This window comes from Callorhinus ursinus, unplaced genomic scaffold (genome assembly GCF_003265705.2).
Source record: "Callorhinus ursinus isolate GAN/ISIS: 27379988/994484 unplaced genomic scaffold, GSC_fseal_2.0 scaffold11, whole genome shotgun sequence".
NCBI lineage: Eukaryota > Metazoa > Chordata > Mammalia > Carnivora > Otariidae > Callorhinus > Callorhinus ursinus.
In genome coordinates, this window is record NW_027397073.1 from 24,954,795 (window position 1) to 24,979,860 (window position 25,066).

Here is a 25,066-nt window from a genome sequence, read left to right on the forward strand (position 1 = left end):
TTTCAGTGGCATTAAGTACATTCACATCACCACGCAGCCGCCACCACCATTAATCTCCGGGACCTTTTCTTTCTTTCTTTCTTTTTTTTTTTAAGATTTTATTTATTTATTTTTTAAGAGAAGAGCGAGCACGAGTGGGGGGAAGGAGGGGCAGAGGGAGAAGCAGACTCCCCACTGAGCAGGGAGCCCGATGCAGGACTCGATCCCAGGACTCTGGGATCATAACCTGAGCCAGAGGCAGACGCTTAACCGACTGAGCCACCCAGGCGCCCATCTCCAGGACTTCTTTATCATCCCAAACTGAAACTCTGTCCCCATCAAACACTAACCTCCAGCCCCCAGCCTCCTAGCCCGTTACCCATTTCACTATTCCACCTTCATTCTCTGTGAACTTTACTATTCTAAGTGTCTCATGGAAGTAGAATCATACAGTATCTGTCCTTCTGTGTCTGGTTTATTTCACCGAGCATAAAGTCCTCGAGATTCATCCACGTTGTGCATGTCATAGAACTTCCTTTTTTTTCTTGAGCTTCAATACTATTTCATTGTATGGATAGACCACATTTGGTTTATCCAGTCATCTACTGATGGGCACTTGGGTAGTTTCCACCTTTTGGTTATTGTGAATAATGCTGCTATAAATATGGGTGCGTAAATATCTCTTCACATCCTTGCTTTGAATTCTTTGGGATATATATCCAGAAGTAGAACTGCTGCATCACATGGTAATTCTATGTTTAATTTTTGAGGAACCTACAATTTCTTTCTTTCTGTCTTTGCTATAAAGGATATTACTGGTGAAATATAAGGTCTATAGATTAAATAATAATACTGTTTCAATGTTTATTTCCTATACTATGACTATGTAAGAGAATGTCCCTGTTCTTAGAAAACACACATTGAAGTGTTTAGGAATAAAGGAGAGTCCGCAACTTACTCTCAAATAAAAAAAAATCTCTTTATAGAATCTCTCTCTCTGTTTCTGAGGGAAGAGAGAGGCAGAAAGCAAAGTGGTAAAATATGAATAATCGGATACTCTGGGTGAAGGAGAGACAGGGGTTCTTTGTACTATTATTGCCGTTTTTATTTACATCTGAATTTATTTCAAAGTGAAAAATCATTTAAAAAGTCATCTTACCCAGCGCTTCTTAATCAAGGGGGCTGCAGGACCTCCCAGGGAGCAGTTTGAAGGTCAAGTGGGAGCCACTGTCTTCTCGCAATGCCCAGAAAGGGGACGTGGCTTCCTCACCATCTCACAGAGCTCAGACGTAGGCCAGCCAGGAGCAGAATCCTGCCAGCCTACAGACTGAGCTTCTCAAAGTCTGGAACGAGTTCCTTTATGCTGGGCACATGGGCTCCTTGTCCATGGAGAGGAGAAACAAGAAGGGGAGGTGGGAGCAGAGACTCGTTGGTAGCCCACTCTCCATCCATGTGATGCTCCAGAAAAGCCTCGTGTGGAAGGGGGAGGAGGTGCTGCCCAAGGACTGAGATTTGAGAGAGGAAGAAAGGCTTTTCCCTCCTGTCTTAAAAAGAAAAAAAACCCCCAGGCTCCTGGGTGGCTCAGTTGGTTGGGCGACTGCCTTCGGCTGAGGTCATGATCCTGGAGTCCTGGGATCGAGTCCCGCATCGGGCTCCCTGCTCAGCGGGGAGTCTGCTTCTCCCTCTGACCCTCTTCCGTCTTGTGCTCTCTATCTCTCATTCTCTCTCTCTCAAATAAATAAATGGGATCTTAAAAAAAAAAAAAGAAAAAAAACCCAACTTCCCTGTTGTAGAAGCAGCATAATGAAGTGACTAGGAGCTCGCATTCTTGAAGCAGTGAATCTTGAGTTCCTATTCCCGCTCTATCACTTACTCTATGACCTTGGACTCTATGAGCCACTTTATCCCAAAGACTCAATTTCCCCCAACTGTAATAATTAAAAGAAACTACCAGCAGTAGAGAGGTTAAGTGTATGGCAACCGGAGTAAGACCACCTGGCTCAGACCTCAGACTGGCCACATACTTGCTGTGTGACCTTGGGCAACTTATTCAACCTCTCTGTGCCTTAGCTTCCTCCCCTGTAAGCTGGCAACAATAATAGTAGCTTCACAGAATTGTTGTGAAGAGTAAATGAGTTCATATGGACACACTTCAGTATTCTTTGTTAGTTCCTGCTCATCTCCTCAGTCTCGTAGGGACCCTCTTCTCTAAGCTCCCTCATTCCTGGGCTTAAAATGCCATCCATGTGCTACTATTGGCAGACGTAAGTCTCCAGGTCATTCCTCTCCTCTGAACGCCACCTCCGCACATCTACCTGCTTGATCAGCATCTCCACCAAGACATTAATACTATCTTAAACCTTTCACGTTCCAAAACTCAACTCTTGATCTTTGCTCCCCAAAGCTACTCTCAGGGTCTCCTATATATCTCTCATTTCTGCAGTCTATTCCTCCATTTACTCAGGCTAAAATCCTAAGGGTTATTCATCAGAAAATCATGTTATCTGTACCTTTAAGGTATAACAAGAATCTGACTGACTTTTACCACCTGCACGGTGACCCCACTGCTCCAAGCCATCATTATCTCTTGTCTGGACCAGCCAAACAGCTTCCTGGTCTCCCTGTTTCCTTTCCTGACCACTCCCCACGGCCAGCCCCTTACCATAGCTGCTTCTCCACACAGCATCCTGAGTGATCCGATTTAGCCAGTCATACCATACCCATCCTCTGCTCAAAACCCTCTAGCATCATCCTGTTGCACTAGAGAAAATGCCAGAGTCTTCACCAGGGAGGGAAAGGCCCTGCAGAGCTGGCTCTTCTATGACACTCCCCCTTGCTCACTTCGCTCCAGCCAGACTGGGCCCTCAAGCTGTTCCTCGAAGCAGGACACACTCCCACACCAGAGCTGGGCCCTCGACATTCCCTTTGCCTGGAACTCTGGTTCCATGTGGCCTCATTCTCTCACTTTCTTCAAATCTTTGCTCAAAAGTCTAAGTGAGCTCCCTGGGACAGCCCAGCACTGCCCCTCTCCTGCCCAGTCGGGTGTATAACATCTCCTATCATCCTATTTCCTTCATCGCCTGTCATCTGTCTTTCTCCATTCGAAAAGAAGGGCTGGGAGGTGGGGGGCAAGGATTATGGTTCATTCTGTTCTTGAGTTTATCCCCAGAGCTTAGAACAGGGCTTGAATCAACAAAACGTTAGCTTTAATTATACTTCACTCTTTAACCAATAGTGATTAGCAGAAAAGGGGCAGATTTAAACAATTATGCTTTATGCCCCAAACCACCAAACGATGTCTAGGAGATCATGCTAAATAAATGAGTGAGCTAAAAACTGCATGTATGCAAGAAGTTCAATGTTGTAAGAGGTATATAAAGAAAAAATAATACCCAAAAATGACATTAGTTTTATCACAAAATTATGCTGGGTTTCTTCCTCTGTTTCCTGATTGCCTCTGTTTTTCCAATTGTTGCTTTAAAAGTACAATTTTAACTCATTAAAAAATGACTGATAATCAGATTAAAAAGGGACACAACCTCACTGGACATCAAGAAGATGCAAATTAAGACGCCAAGAGATGATTTGTCCCAATACACCGGTGGTGGTGTGAAAAACAGAACATTTTAGGAAACAATCTGACGATAGCTATTAAAAATGATTCTATTTCTCAGCATCTACCTAAATAAACACTTTTATATGTGCAGGCAGAGGCACGTTCAGTAACACTCATTGAAGTATCTTATATTTCCAGGGGAAAATTCAGAAGTTTCCTGAAACCCCCTCAGCAGATGAATGTTAAACTCTAGGACATCCATGGTATGGACTACTATGTAGCCATTAAACAGAACACAGTGGGTTTACAAGGCTGGAAGAATCCCCAGGGCATACAGCAAGGTGAAAGATGTAGGTCATTGAACAATATACTCATGGCTTAAAAAAATCATAAATCATTCATTTATGATTTTTTTTAAAGATTCTATTTATTTGACAGACAAAGATACAGCGAGAGAGGGAACACAAGCAGGGGGAGTGGGAGAGGGAGAAGCAGGCTTCCCGCGGAGCAGGGCGCCCGATGCGGGGCTCGATCCCAGGACCCCGGGATCATGACCTGAGCCGAAGGCAGACGCTTAACCGACTGAGCCACCCAGGCGCCCCTGATTTATGATTTTGAAAGAATGTATTTCTAAAAGTCCTATGTTATACATAGGTTGGTAAACGCATTAAAAAGAGTGATGAAGTTAACTCACCAATCAAGGCAGTGGAATGAGGCAGCAGCTAAGGGAGATTTTATTGTTAATGTTAGAATTCTTGTGTACCGTAAGAATGTACACATAGAGGACTCATGTAATTAAAAATAAATTGTATCTCTAAGAAAATGAGGCCCCCATGCTCAACCCTCCCACAATTCCCCTTAAACTCACTTCTTCAGTTAAGCCTTTCATGGGTGGTCCACCATTGAGCGCTTCCTCCTACGAGTGAATACAGCAGGGGAGAGTGTGCGAAGGGCAGGAGGAAATGAAGGAATGAGATTAAAGGGGGATGAGGGAACAGTGAACAGGGAAGGCAGAATGAAGGAAAAACACGAAGAAAAAGAGAAGGAAAAACACTGTGAGTGAGAGAAGTCACGCCAGTCTGAATACTCGCATCCCATTCTTTACATCTGCACGGCTGCAACCGCTCTTGCTAAGGACACTCTGCATTTTAGACAAAACCTAGGAGCCTCAAGTGCCTGACAACGTCAAAAAGGACCATAGGAAGTTATTTTTAACCTCACTGGTTCTTCGTTTCACCTGTTCCCAAGAATTTATGGGGAAATAGGCTTTCATTAAATGTGTCTGCTCTTTACAATGTCCCTACATTCTACCCATTCGACAGTGGAGCTCAAGTCTGGTGGCCAGAAGTGGGTAGGGAAGGGTTGGGCCCCGGATCAGCCACCACCAAGCAGTGTGGTTTGGTCCCGTCCCACATCTGTACTCCAGCAGTCTTCTCTCCTGTGGAACAGGGCTATAATCCTCCCTTCTCTCAAAGACAGAGTGAAGACAACCTTCAGGATGTGCTTTTATGGACTTAGAATCCACTGGAAGGCATGCGCTCCTGAAATGTATGTGTGGTGGGTGGGTGGTGGGGCGTGTAATTTTAAATATGGTATCCTAAAAGTATTGGGAAACTTAGGACATACATTCTCTTGGTTACTCATCTAAAGAAAAGGAAACTCACTGGCTCGCTCGCTCTATCTATCTATCTATCTATCTATCTATCTATCTAATCTCTTTCCAACCATCCATCTAACCATCCATGCATGCATCCATTTGTCCATCCATCTTTCTTCCTAGTTGTTGCTAAAGGAGGAGCTCCATGGCTCCATGGAGCCTCCCCTCTGCCCCAGACCACTCCCATCCATGCATACGACATGTGGATGCTTCCGTTTTGACCTCACTTCCCCAAATACCAGGTCTCTCCCCTCTACAGAGACACCCCTGTAATACATAGAGGATCCGTATTACCCCCGACATCTGCAACCCATCTCCTTAACGTTAGCTCCTGCCACTTGATGGGCACCTCTCTAGCTAGGGTCCCCTTAAGAGCCCCCCTCCTTTAGCAATGCTGCTACAAGCATCACGAGGTATTTTCCTCTGAGGGTCAACTATCATCTCTCAGATCCTAAAAAAATGGTCCCACCAACTGAAAAGCAACATTATTCTCCACTCTCTCAAGTTTTCTCAACATTTCCAAGATTCTTAACAATTTTCCTCTCCCAGAAACATCAAAACACCACCGCAGACAGGCAGATGGGGACATTCTCTGAGGGTTTTTTTTTGGTTCTTGGCTTCCATTTAAAATAGTCATCAGGTTAAATAAGAACAAGCAAAAGTGCTCTAGCAGAAAGACTTCTCTTAAAGCTGTGTCAACAGAGACTTTATTTTTTTTAAAGAAGTGTGCCAAAAACACATCTAACCCTAGCCTTACTGAGAGCTGTCCACAGCTGCCCCTGCCCTGGAGTCTGCACCCCAGCTGTGTCTGTGGGCGTCTGGTAGCAGGTTTGCTGGGCGTGGGGTTAAAATATCCCTCCTTGGCCAGAGGTACACAGGCAGACCCTGGGGTCTTGCCAGGTGTTTGCGTTCTTCCAGGAACATCGGAGAACGCATAAAGTTTGAGGAACGCGTCAGATGTCACAAGTGGCCTCACAACAAACGTCTGTTTGAAAGGCCCCGCAGATGTGGACATCCAAACATGGTCAGGCCCGACCTCTCCCAGGAGCGGGAGCTGCAAGGGCAGGGCCCAGAGTGAGGGCACGTCTCTATCTGCTCGACATCTTGAGAGCACCGCCATCACCACAGGGAGGCCAGAGACACCAGGAGGGCCCCTGCTTCCAGAATTATCTCCCCGGTGGCTGCCCTGGGAACAGAAATTCTACCATTCGTCAGGCATTCCTCTGGGGTGAAGCTTCACGGCATCTATGGACACTCCTCCTTTAAGAGGAGCCTACTTCAGGAGGAGGAGCCTCTGAAGGATGCCCTGCTGGAGACCACATAGTGCGGGAGGCAGGCAGCACGGGCCAGGCCAGCCCCACACCCCGTCCCCGGGGCCTGCTCCCAGGGAAGTGTGCTCCAGGATGCTTATGGGAGTATGCAAGAGTTGGTTCACCTAATTCCCTCCCCTTCCTGCCCTCCACGACCGAAAGAGGTTTATTTCCCTTGGAAATTGTCCAGTCTAGTCTAGGACCCCTCCCCCCGCCACTCCAGGTGATGATATTGTTAACTCTATGATAAAGGTGGTTGAAACTAACACATCATCAGGCAAGGCATCCCCTCCTTACAGTCACCTGTAGACCCCCAGGTCACCCACCCCCCCCTCAGTCCCTGTACTTCCTGAAGACTTTTCTCCTGGATCGTGGCCACCTCTTCCGGCACCTGTCGATGTCAGTGATGGCGGTTCCTGTGCCCTGCCAATCAGCTCCACAGCCCCTCCTCTTGATCTCTTCTCTGCCCAATATCTCCATGCTTGTGGCCAGCCTTTCATTGCCAACTACTGCACCTGCTGCCTTGGACTTCCAACATCCACTCCTGGACACTCCCCTTTGCTGCTCACTCCTGCAGGACTCCAGCCACTCACCAACACCCTAGGGACCCCCAATCCACTGACCCACCACTCTTCAGCACCTATCGCTGCCTTGGGTCCTTATTCCTGTCCTTGCCTGGCTCAGTGTCAGGGAAGGCACTGTCCTGACTCCACCTGACTCCTTCCTCCTTCTTTCCCTCCAGTGGCATTGCCCAGAGAAACCTCAGTCCTGGTTAAATTCAGTTCTGTAACTCTGCACTTGCACCTGCGCCATCGTGGCTGAAAGTAGCTGGAGAAACTCACAGCTGTGTTGCACAACGACGGGTCATTCTGGAAGCACAGCTACAAGCCTGGAAACCCCTGCTCTGTGATTGTGGGTGAGCCGCCGGGGACCCAAGCCAAGGCCAAGCCTTCTCCTTTACTCAAGGCCATGGCTCCATGGAGCCTCCCCTCTGCCCCAGACCACTCCCATCCATGCATACGACATGTGGATGCTTCCGTTTTGACCTCACTTCCCCAAATACCAGGTCTCTCCCCTCTACAGAGACACCCCTGTAATACATAGAGGATCCGTATTACCCCCGACATCTGCAACCCATCTCCTTAATGTTAGCTCCTGCCACTTGATGGGCACCTCTCTAGCTAGGGTCCCCTTAAGAGCCCCCATAGCTTGGTCAGGTCCTTCTTGGTCTTTCTAATCCACGGCCCAGCAGCTGCCGTCGACACAGCCAACCCGCCCCCCATATCCTTGAACACATCCTCCCTGGGGGCTCCCAGAACTTCACCCTGCCTGGTTTTGCTTCCGCCTCCCTGCCAGCCCCACTCCTGGTCTCTGGCTGGCTCCTCCTCCCAACCCTGCTTGCTCAGTGCTAGCAGACCCCTGGGCTCGGCGCCTGCACCTCTTGTCAACATGACCCTCTTTTCTCCCCGACCCACCCCCTCTGGCTCTCCCTTTTGCTCTGCACCTTAGCCGCCTTGCTGTCCCTGGAATACTCTTCCAGCTAGGTTTATGCCCGAGATACCTGCACAGCTCACCCCTCACCTACTTCGGTGACATCTTTCCTGATAGCCTACTTAAAACTGCAAACCCCTCCTCACCCTCATCACTCCCTATTTTGTTTTCTTAATTTATTTTTCTCCACAGCAATTATCACCCACCCTCGAATGTAAGGCCCATGAGGGCAGAGCTTTATACCTCTTTGGCTCACTCCCAGATACCCAGCCCTAGAATGGTGTCAGGCATGGGGTAGGTGCTCGATACACACTTGTAGAGTGAATCATGGATGCATTACAAGCTTATGCTAATTGTGAATTGTGATTTAGAACTTCAAGGACACGAAGGAAAGCATCACATACATTCCCACTTCTCTCTCGGGGCCGATTTTTCTCTTCCCTGCCCCCGTGGGGTAAGATGTGGGACCACCAGGGCCTCCAAATGTCCCAGGTTGACCCCTGGTCCCTAGTTCCAGGTTTCCTCTGGCTTCCTAAATGGCCAGAGGGTCTGGATCTTCTGCCCACCCAGACAGCGAGCAGCCAGCTTGTTGCACTTGGCTTTTTCTCCAAAGCAGGGTACCCCAGTGGCTCCCCTCCATTGGTCAGAGGGGACCCGGCTTGCAGTGGGACAACAAGGGCAAAGGGTGAACACCTGAGACCCAGCTCCCATCCCAAACAGGAGAAGAAATGCGCCCCGTGTCTCCTTGTGCAGGAAACACCCTGCTTCTCTGTAGCTTTGGGAGCCTCTTAGCACCTTTGACCTTCCAACATTCCCGAGGCAAGAGGATAATCCCCATTCGCCAGCTAAGAAAATCAAGGCTCAGGGAAGTCGAAGGGTTTGCCCAAAGTCACACAGGCAGCTAGAAGGAAATCGGGAACCAGCTCTTGAACCAATTATCTCCCGAGGATTTACGGTATTAAGGAAAGATGCATGTGATATCACCACTACCCTTAATGGTTCACACTTTAGTCTTGAGAACTCAACATTTCCGAATCTTAGCCCACGGTTGGCCAAGTCTGCTTTCCACCCAAGGCCAGGGCTGCCACAGACTAGCCCAGGAGCAGGTAACACCAACCTTGCATTCTGGTCAGAAGGCCTCAGGCGCCTACCTAGGGCTGGCACACAGAGCCCTCAGTGACTGCCTGAGACTCAGCTTTTGGCTGCCAACAACTGCGTGTATTTGAAATCAGAGAAAATGTTCCCAAGTTATAGCCTTTTATGATGGTGCATTCTGGAGAAGCCACCATCTCCAGATCTCTTCTAGAACATAAGCTTGTGGAGGACAGGGAACTGTGCTTAGCACATAGCAGGCTCTCGATAAACGTGTGTTCAATGACCTGTGAGTCTGGCCAGGCCCCAGCGGCCCAGTGGCGCGGGATGGGGGCGCAGTGGAGCAGAGGGGCTTCCCGCCTGGATCTCAGACTCTGCCACCTGGGCCACCCACGCCTCAGCAATCAAGGGCCAGGCAACTAGATGCTCCCTGGATTTAGGGTTCCCTCCCCCCCCACTGGAGTCTGCCAGGGCCCCTGCACCTACCCAGGCCCCGCCGGCGCTCACCTGGGAGACGTGGGACTGCGTCTGCTCGCTCTCACCATCCCCCTCCGTCTTGTCGGTCAACAGCCCCTGCACCTGGTACTCGAGCACGTAGCTGTCAATGAAGCGCTCCAGCTCCTCGATCTCCTGGGAGCGGCTGCTCCCAGCCTCGGATGAGGCTGACGCAGCAGAGGAGTTCTCCATCCCTCCAGCTCAGGGGCTGTGTGGGGGCTGCAGGAGACAGAACAGCAGGCTCGGTGAGACGCAGCGGGAGGGAGGTGCGGACGACGCCCCACTTGAGAACCACTGCCCGCTCCTGGAACATTCCCTCATCCGTCCCGGCATCTTGGCCTCCCAACATCCCAGAGAAGTGAGTGGGGCACCAGCTTGCCTTCAATGTGAAGAATACGCTACAAGTCTCCCTGCACGTGGAGGGAAACTGAGGCCCAGGGAAGGCAGGTAGCTTGCCTAACTGGCCAACGCAGTAACTTGTGCAGTGTTGGGTCTTAGTCCACACCTGCACCTTACCACGTGGGATTCGGCAGGGGACAGACCCCGCTTCCCAGCCAAGCCCCATTTCCCAACCTGGAGTTAGCCAAATCTACCACAAGGCAGAATGAAACAGACCACAGGCTTTGACGTCCCAGACTCAAGCACTGGGATGTACCAGGGTCCCCAGACACAAACCTCCTAAGGGGCCTGGGTTCTGCAAGAAAATGTCTCCTTCTAAAGAGACGCTTTCTCTTGGGACACCACACTACCCCCTAAATTAGGTGAGGCCCGTAGGCCTTAACTGTGTATACACAACTTTGCAGCCTTGTTATGATGCAGCTGACTAGGACACACTATGCTCAGTCTGTAAGGATGTGACTGGTTTTTAATGACAGAACATGAAGAGTCTGGGAGAGCATGGGCTAGCCATGGGCGGCGTCTGGCCACCCTCCATAGGCATGTGGCTCTCTCGTGAGCCCTCGGGCCCTCTCTCTGTGCTGGCCTGGCATCACGTGACTGGCATTCTAGGGATACTTGCTAAAGTCCACCCACAGAACTGCTGTCCTTCCCTGACCAGACTGGGTCAATCCAGCCATTCATTGCAGGGGCACAGGCCTGCAGGGATACCCCCCCCAACTGCCTACTCCTGTCCCCCGAAGCTCCCACCTGGAAGTGGGGAGAACTGGGACCCTTCTCATCTCTGGGTCCCTTCCCACCAGAGACCCTCCCCTTCCTTCTGACAGGCTCTAGGCCAGATGGGAAGGGGCTTTCAGGCTTATCTGGTGTCCCTTTTGTCATCGGAAAACTGCTGCTTTCCATGGGGGAGTGCATTCAAGCTGGAGGAAGCCCAGCCTGCATGCGGTTTCATCATCAGAACTAGTAGAATGGTCTTCTACCAAACCACCACCAGGAGATACACAAAGAAGACCCGAATAACACACAGGACTCTGGGACCACAAGGGGTTGCATGCATCTAGAAAGTGACTGTTGATAATAAAGGCAAGGTTCTTGTATATTGAAAGGAGCATGTGAATTTCAAGACCTTGGATTACTAGTAGAGAACTTTTTTGGAACACAGTTATTTGCCAACTTATCAAGGGTCTGTTGAGTTTTCAACTATAATGGATCCAAAACAGGGCACTGGGTTCCAGAAAGGCTGCTGAGACCATGAACATGGACTCCCCGAGACCGTCACTGGCCTTTTCAGAGGTTGGTGCTGGTGGTGGGGAAGAAGAGCTGCCTGGGGGGACACTCACATTCCTCAACTGATTTCCTGGCTCCTATTTTGGCTTTTGGCTGCTGCATGGGGCCCTGCCTCCGCTGGACCCCAGGGCAGCTGCAGAGGACCTGTGCTTGCTCTGGGTTCCTGAGCTCTGCAGCCTTGGGCCTCATGGGTATGTGCACCTGACCCAGAGAGAAGACTCCAAAGTTTCAGATCCGGGTACCCTCATCAGAGGGCAGGTGTGGAGGCCAGGGTGGCAACAGGTCTGCAGGAGAGTTGGCTCAGACTAGGGAGAAGCACGCCGAGTGGTGCAGGGCCATGGTCGGAGGTGAAGGTGGGGATGTCCCATGCCCCTTCCTCCACCTGCCATTCAAGGCCTATAGCAGGCTTACACCCTTCCTACCACCATGGCCCACCTTACCTGTCCTGCTCCAATGGTTGCCCATGACCCCCTCTTACCCTACTCCTTGTCCTGGCCACATGCCATGTGTGGTAGGCAGAACACTAAGAAGGTTCTGGGTGTACACCTTCTCCTAATTACTCAATCAAACACTAATCTAGCTACTCCTGGGAAGGAATTTTGCAATTAAATTCCAAATCAGCAGACCTTAAGATAGGGAGACTATTCAGGAGGTCCTCATCCAGTCACATGAGCCTCTTAAATCTGGGATGGGAGGTAGAGACAGAGATTCAAAGCATGAGAAAGACTCAGCACACTGTGGCTAGCTTGAAGAAGGAGCGTGTGCAAAGAAAGCAGGCAGCGTCCAGGAACTGAGAAGCAAACCTTGGTCAATGACCAGCAAGGAGAAGGGCACCTCAGTCCTACAACCGTAAGCAAGTAACTTCTGCCAACAACCGATGAGCCTGGGAGCAGACTTTGTCCCCAAAGTCTCCAAATGAGAACTCAGCCTGGCTGACACTTTGGTTTGTCTCATGCTTTACTGAGCTGGACTTCTGACTTTTAAGAGCTGTGAGGTAATAAGTGGGTATTGTTTTAAGCTGCTAAGTTTGTAGCAATTTGTTACAAGGCCATAGAAAGAGAACATGTGATGCTCTCTCTCTGCCTCTGCTTTTGCTCACACTGTGCCCCTCACCCAGAGACACATTCCCCTTCCCTCTGCCTACAAAATCTAGCAGTCCTTACATGCAGAGAATGCTAGAACAGTGCCTCAGCGGCCATCCAGGAACCAGCCCAATCCCCTGCTTTCAGAGTGGGCTAGTGGGCAAAGGATCTACCCCGCCTCGGCATGTGGGCATGGATACTGTGACTTCTAATAACAGGAATGGCTAAAGTGCCCTGGGCCTATCTCACGTGCCAGGCACTGTTCCCAGCACTTGATATACCTTCTCCCACTTACCCCTCACAATAACGCCATGAAACTGGTATAATTATACTCCTCAGGAGTGAAAACTGAGGGGGTGCCTGGGTGGCTCAGATGGTTAAGCGTCTGCCTTCAGCTCAGGTCATGATCCCAGGGCCCTGGGATCGAGTCCCGCTTCTCCCTCTGCCTCTCTCTCTCTGTCTCTTATGAATAAATAAATGAAATCTTTAAAAAAAAAAAAGTGAAAACTGAGGTTCAGAGAGGTGAGGTAACTTGCTCAAGTTTGCACAGCACAGTTCCAGGCGTGCCTATACCTCACTGCCTCTTCATCCCACCTCCTAGCAGTCTGCTCAGGCTCTCAGGACACCTGCCACTTCTCATCGTCCACTCCCCTTCCAAAGCCCAGTGGGTTCTTCAAGTGCTGTGTGTGCCTCTTACCCCCCCGCTGGGCTGCAGGCTCTAGAGGGCTGGGCCCCATGCCTAGCTCACTGCCCGGCGCTGGGCAGACGGCTGGGCCTCGGGGTGGGGGTTGGGATGATAAGGTTGATGTCCAGAGAGGGTTGAAAAGGAGCTGCCTGCTGGAAAAGCCAGTGTCTCAGGCCATGCCCATTATTCCTTGAAGACTTAAGATCTTATCAAGGGCCTCCTGGTGTACTTTACAGGTACGGGCGGAGGACTGGGCTTTGCAGGAACCAGACAGGAGTGTTTCCAGGAGGATTAAGTGCTCGGCTCTGCCTGCAGCAGCAGCTCTGGCCTGCTCTGCTGGACTCTCCCAGGCTCTCGCAGGCCCCTCACCAGGCCACACCACAGTCCCGTGAGGAACCCTGGGATCAGTGATCACTGCAGAAAGGGACAGGCAGTGAGACCCACTCCCAGTCTGCCCAAGTTTGGTGCCCAGAGGGACACAGAGGACTCCCACACTGGTCGCTTCTGGATGGCCTGGGTGTCCTCCATCCTCTCGGTGCCCCTCCCATTGCAGTCAGAGTCACACGGTGAGCCTGACAGTACCTCCCCTCAGCTGCCCCGAGCGCATTCTGCCCAGGGCTCCCCTGGCACACCCAGCAGATGCCAGCAGGGCCTCCCTGGCGCCTGGCTCCTGTGCCCGAGCAGGAAGAGGTGCTAACTGTTCCCAGGGCAGCCCCTGACGAACTCTCTCCTCAGTCTCTCATGCCAACTGAGGTGTGTCCTTCACGGTCTCTCAGCAGGTCCCAGTGGACTGGGCCCAGCTGCCCACAGTGGGGACCAGACCCGTAACACCCCGTTGCCCGGCGCTCCTTCCTCCTGTGTCACTCTCCCCAGGGACGCCTGTTCTTGGGGTACGTCCAGGAACTCCACTTTCCGAGACAGAACCAGGCTAATGTATCACCTGGGCTCATTTGTACATTCTAGAATGAGTCCCAACCAGGGCACTTTACCTCCTCAGCAGAGAAGAGGGAGGAGGGAGAGGAAGGGGGTGCTGTCCACCTCATCCATCTCCTCAGCTACTGGGCTGGGAAGTTCACTCAGGCACTCACACCCCATTTTTTAAAATTGTGGTAAAATACATTTGCACAACATAAAATGTACCACTGTAACCATTTTTAAGTGTACAGTTTGGTGGTATTAAGAGTTTTCACAATGTTGTATACGCAACATCTGCAACATCGCTATGTTTCCAGAACTTTCCAGCATTCCAAATAGAAACTCTGTACCTATTCAGCAACTCCCACTCCCCTCATCTCAGCCCCTGGCAACTCTCGCTCTCCCTTCTGGCTCCACAGATCTGTCTCTTCTGGGTACCTCCTGTAAGTGGAATCATACAACATTTGTTCTTTTGTAACTGGGTTCTTTCACTTAGGATAATGTTTTCAAGATTCACTCACGGTGGAACATGTATCAGAATTTCACGCCAGACACTGTATTACAATAACATATTGTACACAGAAACTCCAATTTGGGTGTCCATCATCCATCCATGGACATGTGGCTTGTTTCCGCCTTTGGCTATTGTGAGTAGTGCTGCTATGAACACGGGTGTAACATCTGAGTCGCTGTTTTCAGTTCTCTGGGGTGCATACCCACAAGCTCTGCCCTATTTTTAAGGTAAAAGGAATGAGGAGGCACAGAGTGAATGAACTCTTAGGCCAGTGTAAGGCCAGGGAGATACAGGGATGCTTTCTCAAGGGCTTGTCGCGTTCCCCTCCTGCCTGGGTTTGGGGGTCTCTTCCTGGCTCAGTTTCGCATTCACAGCAAATTCAGGAGGAGAGATTGCCCACACGGCTGGGCCGCTGGCGAAGCTGAGAGGGCCAGCGAGAGGAGCTTATGTTTTCATGATCCCAGTGGAAGTGAGGGGGGAGGGAGCAGAGGAGGAAGGAAGGAGAGGGTGGACGAGAAGAGATACCTCCAGAGGCAGCCATCCAGAATGCAGAGCATTGCAGAGTGGAGGAAGCCGGAGCCCAGGAACAAGCTGGCCAATGCAGCCAGCCAGCCAGCCACCTCTCCCCACCCTGCCCCCACTGCCAGGTGATGGATGCAGAAGAACAAAAAGGCAAGCAGCAGGAGTGGGGGGTGGGGGGAGTGCTGAGGCTGCGTTTTGCTGTAAAGGGCAGGCAGCCCAGAGCCTGCGGGCAGGAGGGATGAGCCAGGCGAGCAGAGCTTGAGGAGGGGTGCAAAGGGGCTAAGCCTACAGAAGGACAGCAGGGGTGGGGGGCTCCTTGGCCTGCACTGCCCAGATGGGACTTAGGCCCATCTACAGCTGTCTGGCAAAAGGCCTGACTCTTGCTCTCCTCCTGATGTTGATCAGAGACCCCATCCCAGCCCCAGGGGCCCAGGGCACTGTCACCCTCCGCACCCCCACTTGTAGCTTTTTATAGGCTTGCCACTAGAGCCGGGGGAACCTGGCTGCCTATTTTTAAGGCCAGAAACAAAAACACTCATGTTCTTTGATGAAAAGGCAACCCTCTCCCCACCAGTGTCCCCCTACTCAGACCCCGTGAATCTTCTCCTTGCTGCCCCCTCTGCCCAGAGCAGTGTGGTTCCCTTAGAAAACCAGCACTTGAAGATGTTTCTGCTGATGAGTGCTCTCTGCCTGAGGCTAGAAGTCTCTCTCCCCCAGCCTTCTGGCCCTGCCTGCCTTTGAGGCTGTGAGAGCTCATGGTTTGAGGCTGTGAGAGCTCATGGTGGTGCTACCGTCAGGGGCTAGAGATCTGGAGGAAACAGGCAGGCTGACATCACCGGGCACCCCGTGTATCCCCAGAGACAAGACGCTGGAACCCGTCCCAGCCGGCTCAGCATGCCTTTTTGCACGCCCAGTGACAAATGGCATTAGTAGCTGTAAATTTAGCCAATCCCTTTAAGAAGAGCCAGGCATTAAAGGCATTACCTCCTCCTCCAATACCCGGGATGACTCGGTGACCTGCAAACCAGATAAGATGCCTCACCTCCCCTGCCACCAGCCCTTCTCTAGGGAATCCATCATTCCAGGCCCCCAAATGAGGCAGCACGGTACCCCCTCGCCCTTCATCAGACCCTTTCCCTCAGGTCCTCAGCATGCAACTCACCCTGGGTCCCTTTCTGGGAGCGCCCAGACGAAGCCGGGGAAGGTCTCGATTTCTGTTTTCCTGATTTGTTTCTGCTTTCCTGACGTGGCTTTTAGGGGCTTTTGGCTGCTGTGAGGAGCCTAGCCTCTTGGACCCCAGGCCAGCTGCAGGGTAGCTGTGTGGTGCGGGAGGGGGCTTGCCCTGGGCTCCGTCCACCCGTCCCAGCAGTACTGCACCTCTGCAGACAGAGGTAGGCACGTCTGAGCTGTGGGTGGGCAGCAGGGCCCAGCACGTCACCACCACTCACCTCGTGCTGAAGGCATCCACCCCTGTCTCCACCCCACTTTTCCCACGGTCACGGTGCCCCACAGCCTCCCTCCCTCAGGGCCCCTTCCAGCAGTTGGTTCCTGGGGACACAGAGCCCCTCCCCTCTCGCTGTCTTAGCTCCCGTCTGCGCTGGCAACTGAACCTTCACCTAGAGCCTGCAAGGAGAGCGCTCTCCTCTGTGGGCTGTCAGGCAGCCCCCCAGGGCCAAGCCAGGTCACAGCTGCCTGCTGAGATGGTAGGAGGAGAGAGACCACTGCTCAGGGACACAGGACGCCCACGGCTCTCCCAAGGAAGCCATGGGGACCCCCCCTTCACAATGCCAGTGGCCAGCCCACCCCTTGGAGGCCAGCCCACGCTCCACCTCCTGTATAAACGAGGCTCCAGACAGAATGCTTCTCCCCCGCTCCCCCGGCCACCTGCAGCCCTCATGCCCACCACCCTGCCTCTCCAGGCAGTGCTGGACACCTTTGCATGCAGGAGCCTTCGGTCCCCAACTGCCAGAAATGGGAAAGTTCAAATACACTCAGAGCTGGAGGTGACTTCAGAAATCAACATTCGTGGAGCATCTGGATGGTTCCTTCGGTTAAGTGGCCACCTTCAGCTCAGGTCATGATCCCGGGGTCCTGGGATCGAGCCCCGCATCGGGCTCCCTGCTCTACGGGAAGCCTGCTTCTCCCTCTCCCACTCCCCCTACTTGTGTTCCCTCTCTCACTGTGTGTCTCTCTCTGTCAAATAAATAAAATCCTAAAAAAACTTTTTAAAAAAGAAATCAACATTTACTGTTAGTGTCGGGGACACCTGAGGTGCTCTAAATGTCTGACAGCCCCCTCCCCCACTGTAACCCTTTGTAGCTCCAAGGTCAGACAGGGCGTTAGCTAGCATACGGTTTTCAAACTGCACGTCTCAGCTATTTACTGGGCTGTAAAATAAACTTAGGGTAAAATAAAGTCATGATTTCAGCATTTAGAAATATACAACTGAATTGAAACCATCAGTGAGTGACATGCATTGTAGACATGACTATTGTTCCATGGAACCGGTGCTCCCCCTGTTCATGGAAGATGTGTTTCTTCTGCGAGGCGTGGCCAAGAGGTTAAGTAAAGTGGCTTCCAGACTTCCATGTGTCGTGTGGCAGGAATCACAGGCTGTCTTGTTCAAATGCAGATTCGGATTCTGAGGGTTGGAGGTGGGGCCTGGGATTCTGCATTTCTAACCAGCTCCCAGCTGATGTTGTTTTTTCATGTCAGAGGAGCTCGCTTTGAATAGCCAAGATCTAGAAAACCTCTCACATCCCTTCCCGCCCTTATTCAGATATCTCACCCTGGTCTGGAAAATTCTCCATCCTGACCCTTGGGCCTGCAGGTCAGCTCCCTGCAGGGGGGGGCAGCGTTGCTTTTGAGGGCCCCCTTGGGGCGAGGCTGGACCTCGACAGGCTGAATTAGCATTTACTGGTGGACACCAGGACCACCCACCTCCACCTGAGGCTCACAGCCAGGTACACATAACAGCACCTGCTCAGAGCCTAGCAATGCCAAGCTATAGGCCCAGACGCGTCCCACTGGTCAGAGCCAGCCAAAGGGGCTCCTAAAACCAAAGCTTCGTGACCTCAGTGGTCCTTAGAGAATGAGATGGTACTGACCCCTCCCCTGTGCAGATGAGGTTGCTGGAGCCCAAAGAAGGGAATTGACTTGCTAGGAGCCACAGAGTTGCCTATGGAAAGAGCTGGGTCTGCAACCCAGGTCCCCAGACTCCAAGCCCCTCAATAGCTTGCCAGCCCTGGAGTCACCTCCCCTCCCCAGCCCAGTGACTGTCAATGTCTTTGGAGCCCAAGTGCAGTTTGGGTTACAATCATTACGTCAAACAATAATGACAGGACAGCTATTCCTAGATAAACAGGCAACCCCCAAGTCATGGTACTGAGCTCCCACTCTGAAAGCCCTGTGGGTCTATCAGAACTTGTGTGGAGAAGACAAATGGGGCTCAGGCCTCACTGGTCCCTCCCTGAGAGCTGCCTCCAGGAGTATCTGAGGGGCTGGACCAAATTTCAGGGTGAGGGGACAGGTCACTGTGGGCCAGGGAGGCGAGAGAGATGCTGTGAATCCTTCTCGCCTAAGCATGCTGGCGTGGCCCACCCACTGGCAGGAGGGCGCACCCACTGCCATCCACCCAGGGGATGCCAATTAGATTCCAGTCTCCTGCTTCGGACTTCCTCTTGAAGGAAGAACACCAACCCAGCAGCTTTCCCAGCTCTGCAGAGGCCACGATGCTGGTAGGTGGGCTGGGCCAAAGGGCAGGATGGCACCTACGGTGGGCTCTGGGAGAGCCCACCCCTGCTTTATCCCTGGTCATCCCTGTTGCCCAGGTCTGCCTTGCCCTGGGCCCCTGAGTCCCACAGGAGCCGGGGCTCCTAGCACTGACCCCCCCACCTGCTTTAGCACTGACCCTTCACCTGCTCCCAGCACTGCCCCCCAACCCGCTCCTGACACTGCCCCCCCATGTGTTCCCTTGGTGCTGAGAATAGGCTGCTTCCTGACACCCCTCACCCTCCCCAGTGCTGTTACCCAACTCTCATCCTCCTCTTGAATTTTTTATGGGCTTTTATCTTGTCTTGACAAGACTCCATGATCCTTGAGGCCCGCTGCAGCCTACACCTGTCACAGCTCAAGCCCAGGCCGGCAGACTGGCCTGTGTCTCCTCCGTCCCTCCATGCTGGTGCGTCCGGCTCACTCCTTCCCTGAGCGTGGGACTCCTTAGCTCTCTCGCCCACCGCCACTGGCCCAGGCTCTCCCGCAGCCCCTCCTGGCCCTTAGAATGTTAAAGCCAAGGGTGCTGGGGTGGACCTGTCCAATCCCCCCTTCCACTGGCCACCAGGGTTACCTGGTCCCAGAATAGGTCTCCAACCCCTTCCTCCTGCATTTGTAGAGCCTCCTCGGGCATCTCGCACCAAGTAACAGGTATGAGGGGGCGGTGAGGAGCCCACCTGACTCAAGCCACATCCCTGGTGGGAGTCAGGTGGCTTCCTCACTGCCCCCTCGTCCTAAGACAGGGTGACATAGGGGTTATGGGTTTCAGTGCTGGCTAATCGACATCCTAGCTCTGGGACCTCGGGCAGCCTGCTTCTTTGTCGTCAGGGGATATTGATGATGAAAATATCATCTCTTAAAGTGCTGTGAGGATTAAGTGAGAACTCATGAGAAATTGTTCAGCATAGCCAGGTATACAGCAAGCACTCAATTACTACTGGTTGTGGCTATCATTTGACATCACAACTGTCCCCCCAGCTGTGCCCCACTCTATCTTTTGTAATCTCTCCCACCTCTGCCTCTCCAAATTGCATCTTCTCTCCCAGGGTCTGGCTCCAGACTCACCTCCTCTATGAAACCCTCCGTGGCCACTCTGGCTACCATGGGTCCTGCTCCTTCTGAACTCCAGTTCTGCACAGACCCCACCACTCCCTAATGTCTCCCCACTCTGAACTGCCTGTGCCTTGCTCGGGGCCTCCATGTGGCCCTCCCCTGTACTCCAGTTCCTGGGCTGCCCTCAGCTCTGCCGACCTGCACGGACTCCCAGGGACCCATTCTCCCTCTTCCATGGGCCCTGGGGGTAGACAGGGTGTGTCCCCCCCCCCCCCCCCCCCCCCCCCCCCCCCCCAACTTCTGGGTGGATGGACAAAGAATGAAAACTAACTCCAAGCATGCTGGGACGGGAGAGCAACAGTGTCGGGCTCTGAACCCAGCAATGCACCCATGAGAGCACCTCGGGTTAAGGCCGGGAAGCTCCTCCAAGTGTGGTGGCCCTGGCACCCCACACCTTGCTTCTCGAGTGACACTCTCTCTCCAGTGTCTCTCACGGGGTAGCCAAGGTCCCCAATCAGCTCCCTCCCTCCTGGCAACGGCTTCCTGAGCTAGAGCCCAGATGGAACAGTGGCAACACCACGCCGTCTCTGCGAGCCTGATGGAACAAGAAGCCTGTTGCACAGTCCACACGGCCTGCCTCGCAGTGGAGCCAGCGGCCCTCCTCCCTCTCCCCTCCTCAGCCTCAGGGACAGCTCAGGCCCACCTCCTGGATGCCACCCTCACCACCCAGCTCACAGGGACCCTGTCCCTCGGAACACCGGCAGCAGCCACCCACGGGGCCTTCGGCCTCTGTCCCCTGCCCCCTCAGATGATGAACTCATTCTGCAAGGAAGCATAATCACCAAGCAGAGACTGCAAATGTCCATTTGGTCCACATCTGGACCACAGGCATTTTATTTGGCCTGTTCAGTATTTTTTTTCAAGATTTTATTTATTTATTTGACAGAGAGAGAGAGAGCACAAGTAGGCAGAGAGGGAGGAAGAGGGAGAGGGAGAAGCAGGCTCCCCACCCCCCGAGCAGGGAGCCCAATCCAGGGCTCAAACCCAGGACCCTGGGATCATGACCTGAGCCGAAGCAGACCCTTAACTGACTGAGCCGCCCAGGCACCCTTAGACGGTTCAGTATTTTTAAAATATCTGAGCCAACATTTACAAATCGAAAGGTTTCATGTAAAACTAAACATTTCTGATTTTCTTGAACTGGGAGACCTAGCCACACTGACCCACCTTTCTCCTCTGCAACCATTAGCCAGAGCTAAGCAGGGCCTACCCCTTCAGACAGAGCACGCAATCTCCAGTTCTCCAAAGACTCCGCCGCTCCCTAATGCCTCCCCACTGCCCACAACCGCCACTCTCACGTGGCTCCACTCACTCACACTGGTGGCCTGCCTGGCCCTCACAGGCACCTGAGCTTGAGAGCCCCTGCAAGAAAGTAGCTGTAGGTGGTCTGTGACTACAAAAATGAGGAGTGTCCCTAAGAACTTGGAAGTCAGGCTCCCTGGGAGTGACAATGTGAAATCAACAAATGACGGTCTAAAACAAAAATAGGCAAAGTCATTGCAGAGAGGGAGGGAAAAAAAAAAGTGTTTCCAGACCAGTAGGACTCAGCCCTTACCCGGCTGAAGATAGCCACAGAGCTATTCTAGGACAGCTGTGTCACTCTGAAGGGACTGGGCTGCACCGGAAGCAAAGAAGGCAGTGCACCTCTAAATTCCATCCAGAGAATGGGGAGCCCCTCGTGGGTGTCTTGAGGGAAGGCCCAAGTAAGTGCAGGGTTAGCCCACTGCTCCTCTTAATGCCCCCACCACAGTCCCGCTCAGCCCTGACGTGGTCCGAGGGGCTGCCTCCTTCCTCCCCTAAACTCTGAGCTCTAAGAGGCCGAAGACATTGTCTGCTCCTTCCCGCGTCCCCTGGGAGCCAGACCTGCGCCCACTGTTGACCTTCAGTTAATCCCTGAGTGTTTGATGATGCGTTCCCAGAAATTAGAGAATGGTCAGCAGGTAACCAGTGCTCTGTCGCCCTTGGTATTTGCAGAGAGGCACCTGCTGGCTGCTGGTGGGCACAGAGACGGTGTCACATTAACAGCGGAACCAGCAGAGCGAGCGAGGCTGGGCGCGGGCCCCTCTTGGGCTGAGTAGCCTATAGGCATCACACCCAATGCCTGCTGGACAGCAACCACGGGAGTCTCAAACTCGATCCAACGCCCAGGGCTCCCCTAGGTCTCCCTGAATTCTCCACGAACCACAGCGAGATAAAACCCTGAGCAGCAAGAGCCCAGGAGCATAAAACGCACAGAAAAGCTAAGGCCAGACCCTCGCTGCAGGTGGTCTCCTGGTCCAGAGGTAGCACACCCACAGTTTTTGCCTGGAGAACGCCAGGGAGGGCTCCTCCTACTCAGGGGTAGCTGCCCTTGACTTTACTGACGCCAGAAAGAAAACCGTCAATACCGTATTCCCCACAGACTGCTGGTTTCCAAATTGTTCTCCTTTAATGCTTACTTCTCAAATGAAATTCTAAATGGCTCCCCCAATATATAAAAGATAGTAACAACTAACAATTCCTGAGCATTTTACTATGTGCCAAGCCCTGTGCTAAAGGCTTGTCATATAGTAATTTAATCCTCGAGACAATCCTATAACTCGAGAGCCATTTTTGTCCCCATGTATAAACTAGGAAACCGAGGCAGAGAGGAGTTGCCCGAGGTCACCTGGCCAGGAAGAGGCTGAGTCAGGATTTGACCCCAGAGTGGCTCTAAGATATGGCTACTCTGATTAAACAGCAGGGAGGTGCCCAGAACTCCACTCACTCAACATTGCTATTCCTTGCCCAACATCTCCCCAAAAGCTGCCCTCCGTGTGGTCATTCCTGACATGTGCCCTGGAACCTGTTCTAGGTCATGGCTTCATGCTCTTGCAGGGTACCAGAGTGAGCTGCCAGCAGATAGGAACTATCGAGGTGGTCAGAAGTTATCTGGGGAGGACTGGAAGGGGTTCTGGCCTCATACCCCTAGGGTCTGCCCAGCCTAGCACCAGCCAGCCAGTTGCCTCTCAATAACCTCAGGTGTGAGTAAAGCTGGGCATACGTTCCCACTTCTCTTTTACAGATGGGGACCTTGGAGCAATGTGCCTGTGGCCTAGGGACAGGGCAGGACTATAATTCAGTCCTGACTCCAGCCCCGGGTGTTTCCCTAGGACCAGCAACATCTCAGAGTCCCACTCCTTGTGGCATGCGCCAATGAATCCCTGAATGTACCCACCATGTCCTGTTGTGATGAGATGATGCTCTGAGGGATGATGTGCAGAAGGGATGCAAAACCAGACCTATGTGCTGCAAAGACTTCTGAAGGGAGGGTGTGGGAAAGCTCAACGCCACAGACCATAAACATTTGCTAGCTCTTTTTACCTTGGAGAACACGGAGCCCCCATGATGGAGGTCCATGGCCATGGATGGCCAAGCCAGGTGATGAGAGTGCTTGGCCAAGTCCTTGTTGAAGACTCAGGTATGGTAGTTCTCCTGAGGTTGATTTCCCCAAATGTTTCTCTCTGGGACATGCTGGGGTCAAGGAACTGGGGAAATAGGCAGCCAGAAAATCTGAGCTCCAGATCACTTTGCCTGGGCATCCACTATGGTCTGAGTTCTTGAGGACAGGGATCGTTTTGTCTTCCCATCACTGTATTTCCAAGGTCTGGCACGAGGTAGGATTCCATATAAGATGCGGGGGAAGGACCCTGGGCTGCCCTCAGGAGGCCTGGGGAATTGCCCATCCTGGGCGTCTGGGCCTTGGAGCTCTCTCCCCGAGGCTAGTCTGGGTTAGCTACAGTAGAGTCTCCCAGATGCAGCCACATGCCTTGCAGAAAGCCCGCCTGGTGGCAGATCCTGGATGGCTGTTCTTATTAGCCCATCAGTGTTCGGGCTCTATTTCCCATTATCCTTGCAGTTAATTTCACCCAGTAGAGCGTGCTAGCAGCAGATAACCTCGCTACATGCACACAGCAGGAGCGGTCTGTAGCCAGTTACAACCGCAGGGAGCAGGCTGAGTGGTTAACTGGCAGATAATTAACTGAGAAATTTCCCACAGCCCACTGCACACGCCTCTGAGACAGGAGAAGGAGAATATATAGTCAGAGAGGGGCTCCTCACTGTCTCAACAGTCACTGGGTTTCACCACAGAATCCTAGGAGCTTAGAAGTAGAAAGGACCTTACAGATCGTTGAGTCAAGTGTTGGTGAGGACTTGGAAAAATCAGAACACTCATACACCGATGGTGGGAATTAAAAATGGTGCAGCCGCTTTGGGAAACAGTCTGGTGGTTCCTCAGATGATTAAATGTTGAGTTAACATATGACCCAGCAGTTCTATTTGTAGGTGTACACCCAAGAGAAATGAAAACATGTGTCCACACAAAAACTTGTACATGAATGTTTTTAGTAGCATTATTAATAATAGCCAGAATATGGAAACTACCCAAAAACAGTCAACCAACTGATGATACATAAACAAAATGTGGTATACTTCTCTCTCTCTCCCTCTCTCCCCCACCCCACGCAGTGGAATATTATTTGGCCATAAAAAGGAAGGAAATACTGATACATGTAAAAACACAAATGAACCTTAAAAACACTGTGCTAAGTGAAAAATCACAAAAAAAAACCATGCAGTGTATGATTCCATTAATAGGAAATGTCCAGAAGATGAGAGAGAATATAGAGATAAAAATTCGATTGGTGGTTGCTTAGGACTGCAGTAGGGAATGAGCCATGTGAGCAGGGGAGTAACAGCTTTAGGGTAGGGGTTGGGGTTTTTTTTTTTGAGGTGATGAAGGTATGCTAAAATTTTGGTTGCTCAAATGTGCGATTATATTGAGAACCACTTAATTATACCCTGTAAGTAGGTGAACTGTATGGAATACGAATTATATCTCAATAAAGCGCTTTAAAAATTTAGTGTATCTATATAAGCTGGACCCAGGATAACTGCCTTGGGTTGGAGTCTCTGGCTGATTAGCTTGGAGATCTCTCCAGAGAAAACTACAGCTGTGAGAATCAACTGAGACTATAAATGGATCAACAAAAAGCCTGAAAAACTGAGTCTAAGTTCCCACTGAATCTGGGGGATGTCTTTAGCTTCCCTAGAAAGATTCTACTGCCTCACCAAAGATGGGGACGCATCTCTGGGTGTCGCTCCATCCATCCATCCATCCATCCATCCATCCACCCATCCATCCATCCATGTATCATCCATCCATCCACCCATCCATTTAT

General features: G+C 51.9%; 1 protein-coding gene across 8 annotated transcripts in view; it reads right to left on the minus strand.

Moving 5' to 3' along the window:
* CTIF (cap binding complex dependent translation initiation factor) overlaps positions 1-25,066 on the minus strand; it is a 286,564-nt gene that overhangs the window by 204,487 nt on the left and 57,011 nt on the right. For 6 of the 8 annotated variants that reach the window (XR_012380017.1, XM_073898235.1, XM_073898230.1 and 3 more), the window contains exons 2-3: positions 9,593-9,799; positions 4,404-4,451 (exon numbers count right to left, since the gene is read on the minus strand). Coding sequence is in view for 7 of the 8 variants with exons in the window: in XM_073898235.1 (XP_073754336.1) it covers positions 4,404-4,451; positions 9,593-9,772 (228 nt within the window). In the remaining variant the exon portion in view is untranslated. The remainder of the gene's footprint in view (positions 1-4,403; positions 4,452-9,592; positions 9,800-25,066) is intronic. The other 2 variants (XM_025886881.2, XM_025886880.2) reach the window with 1 other exon arrangement.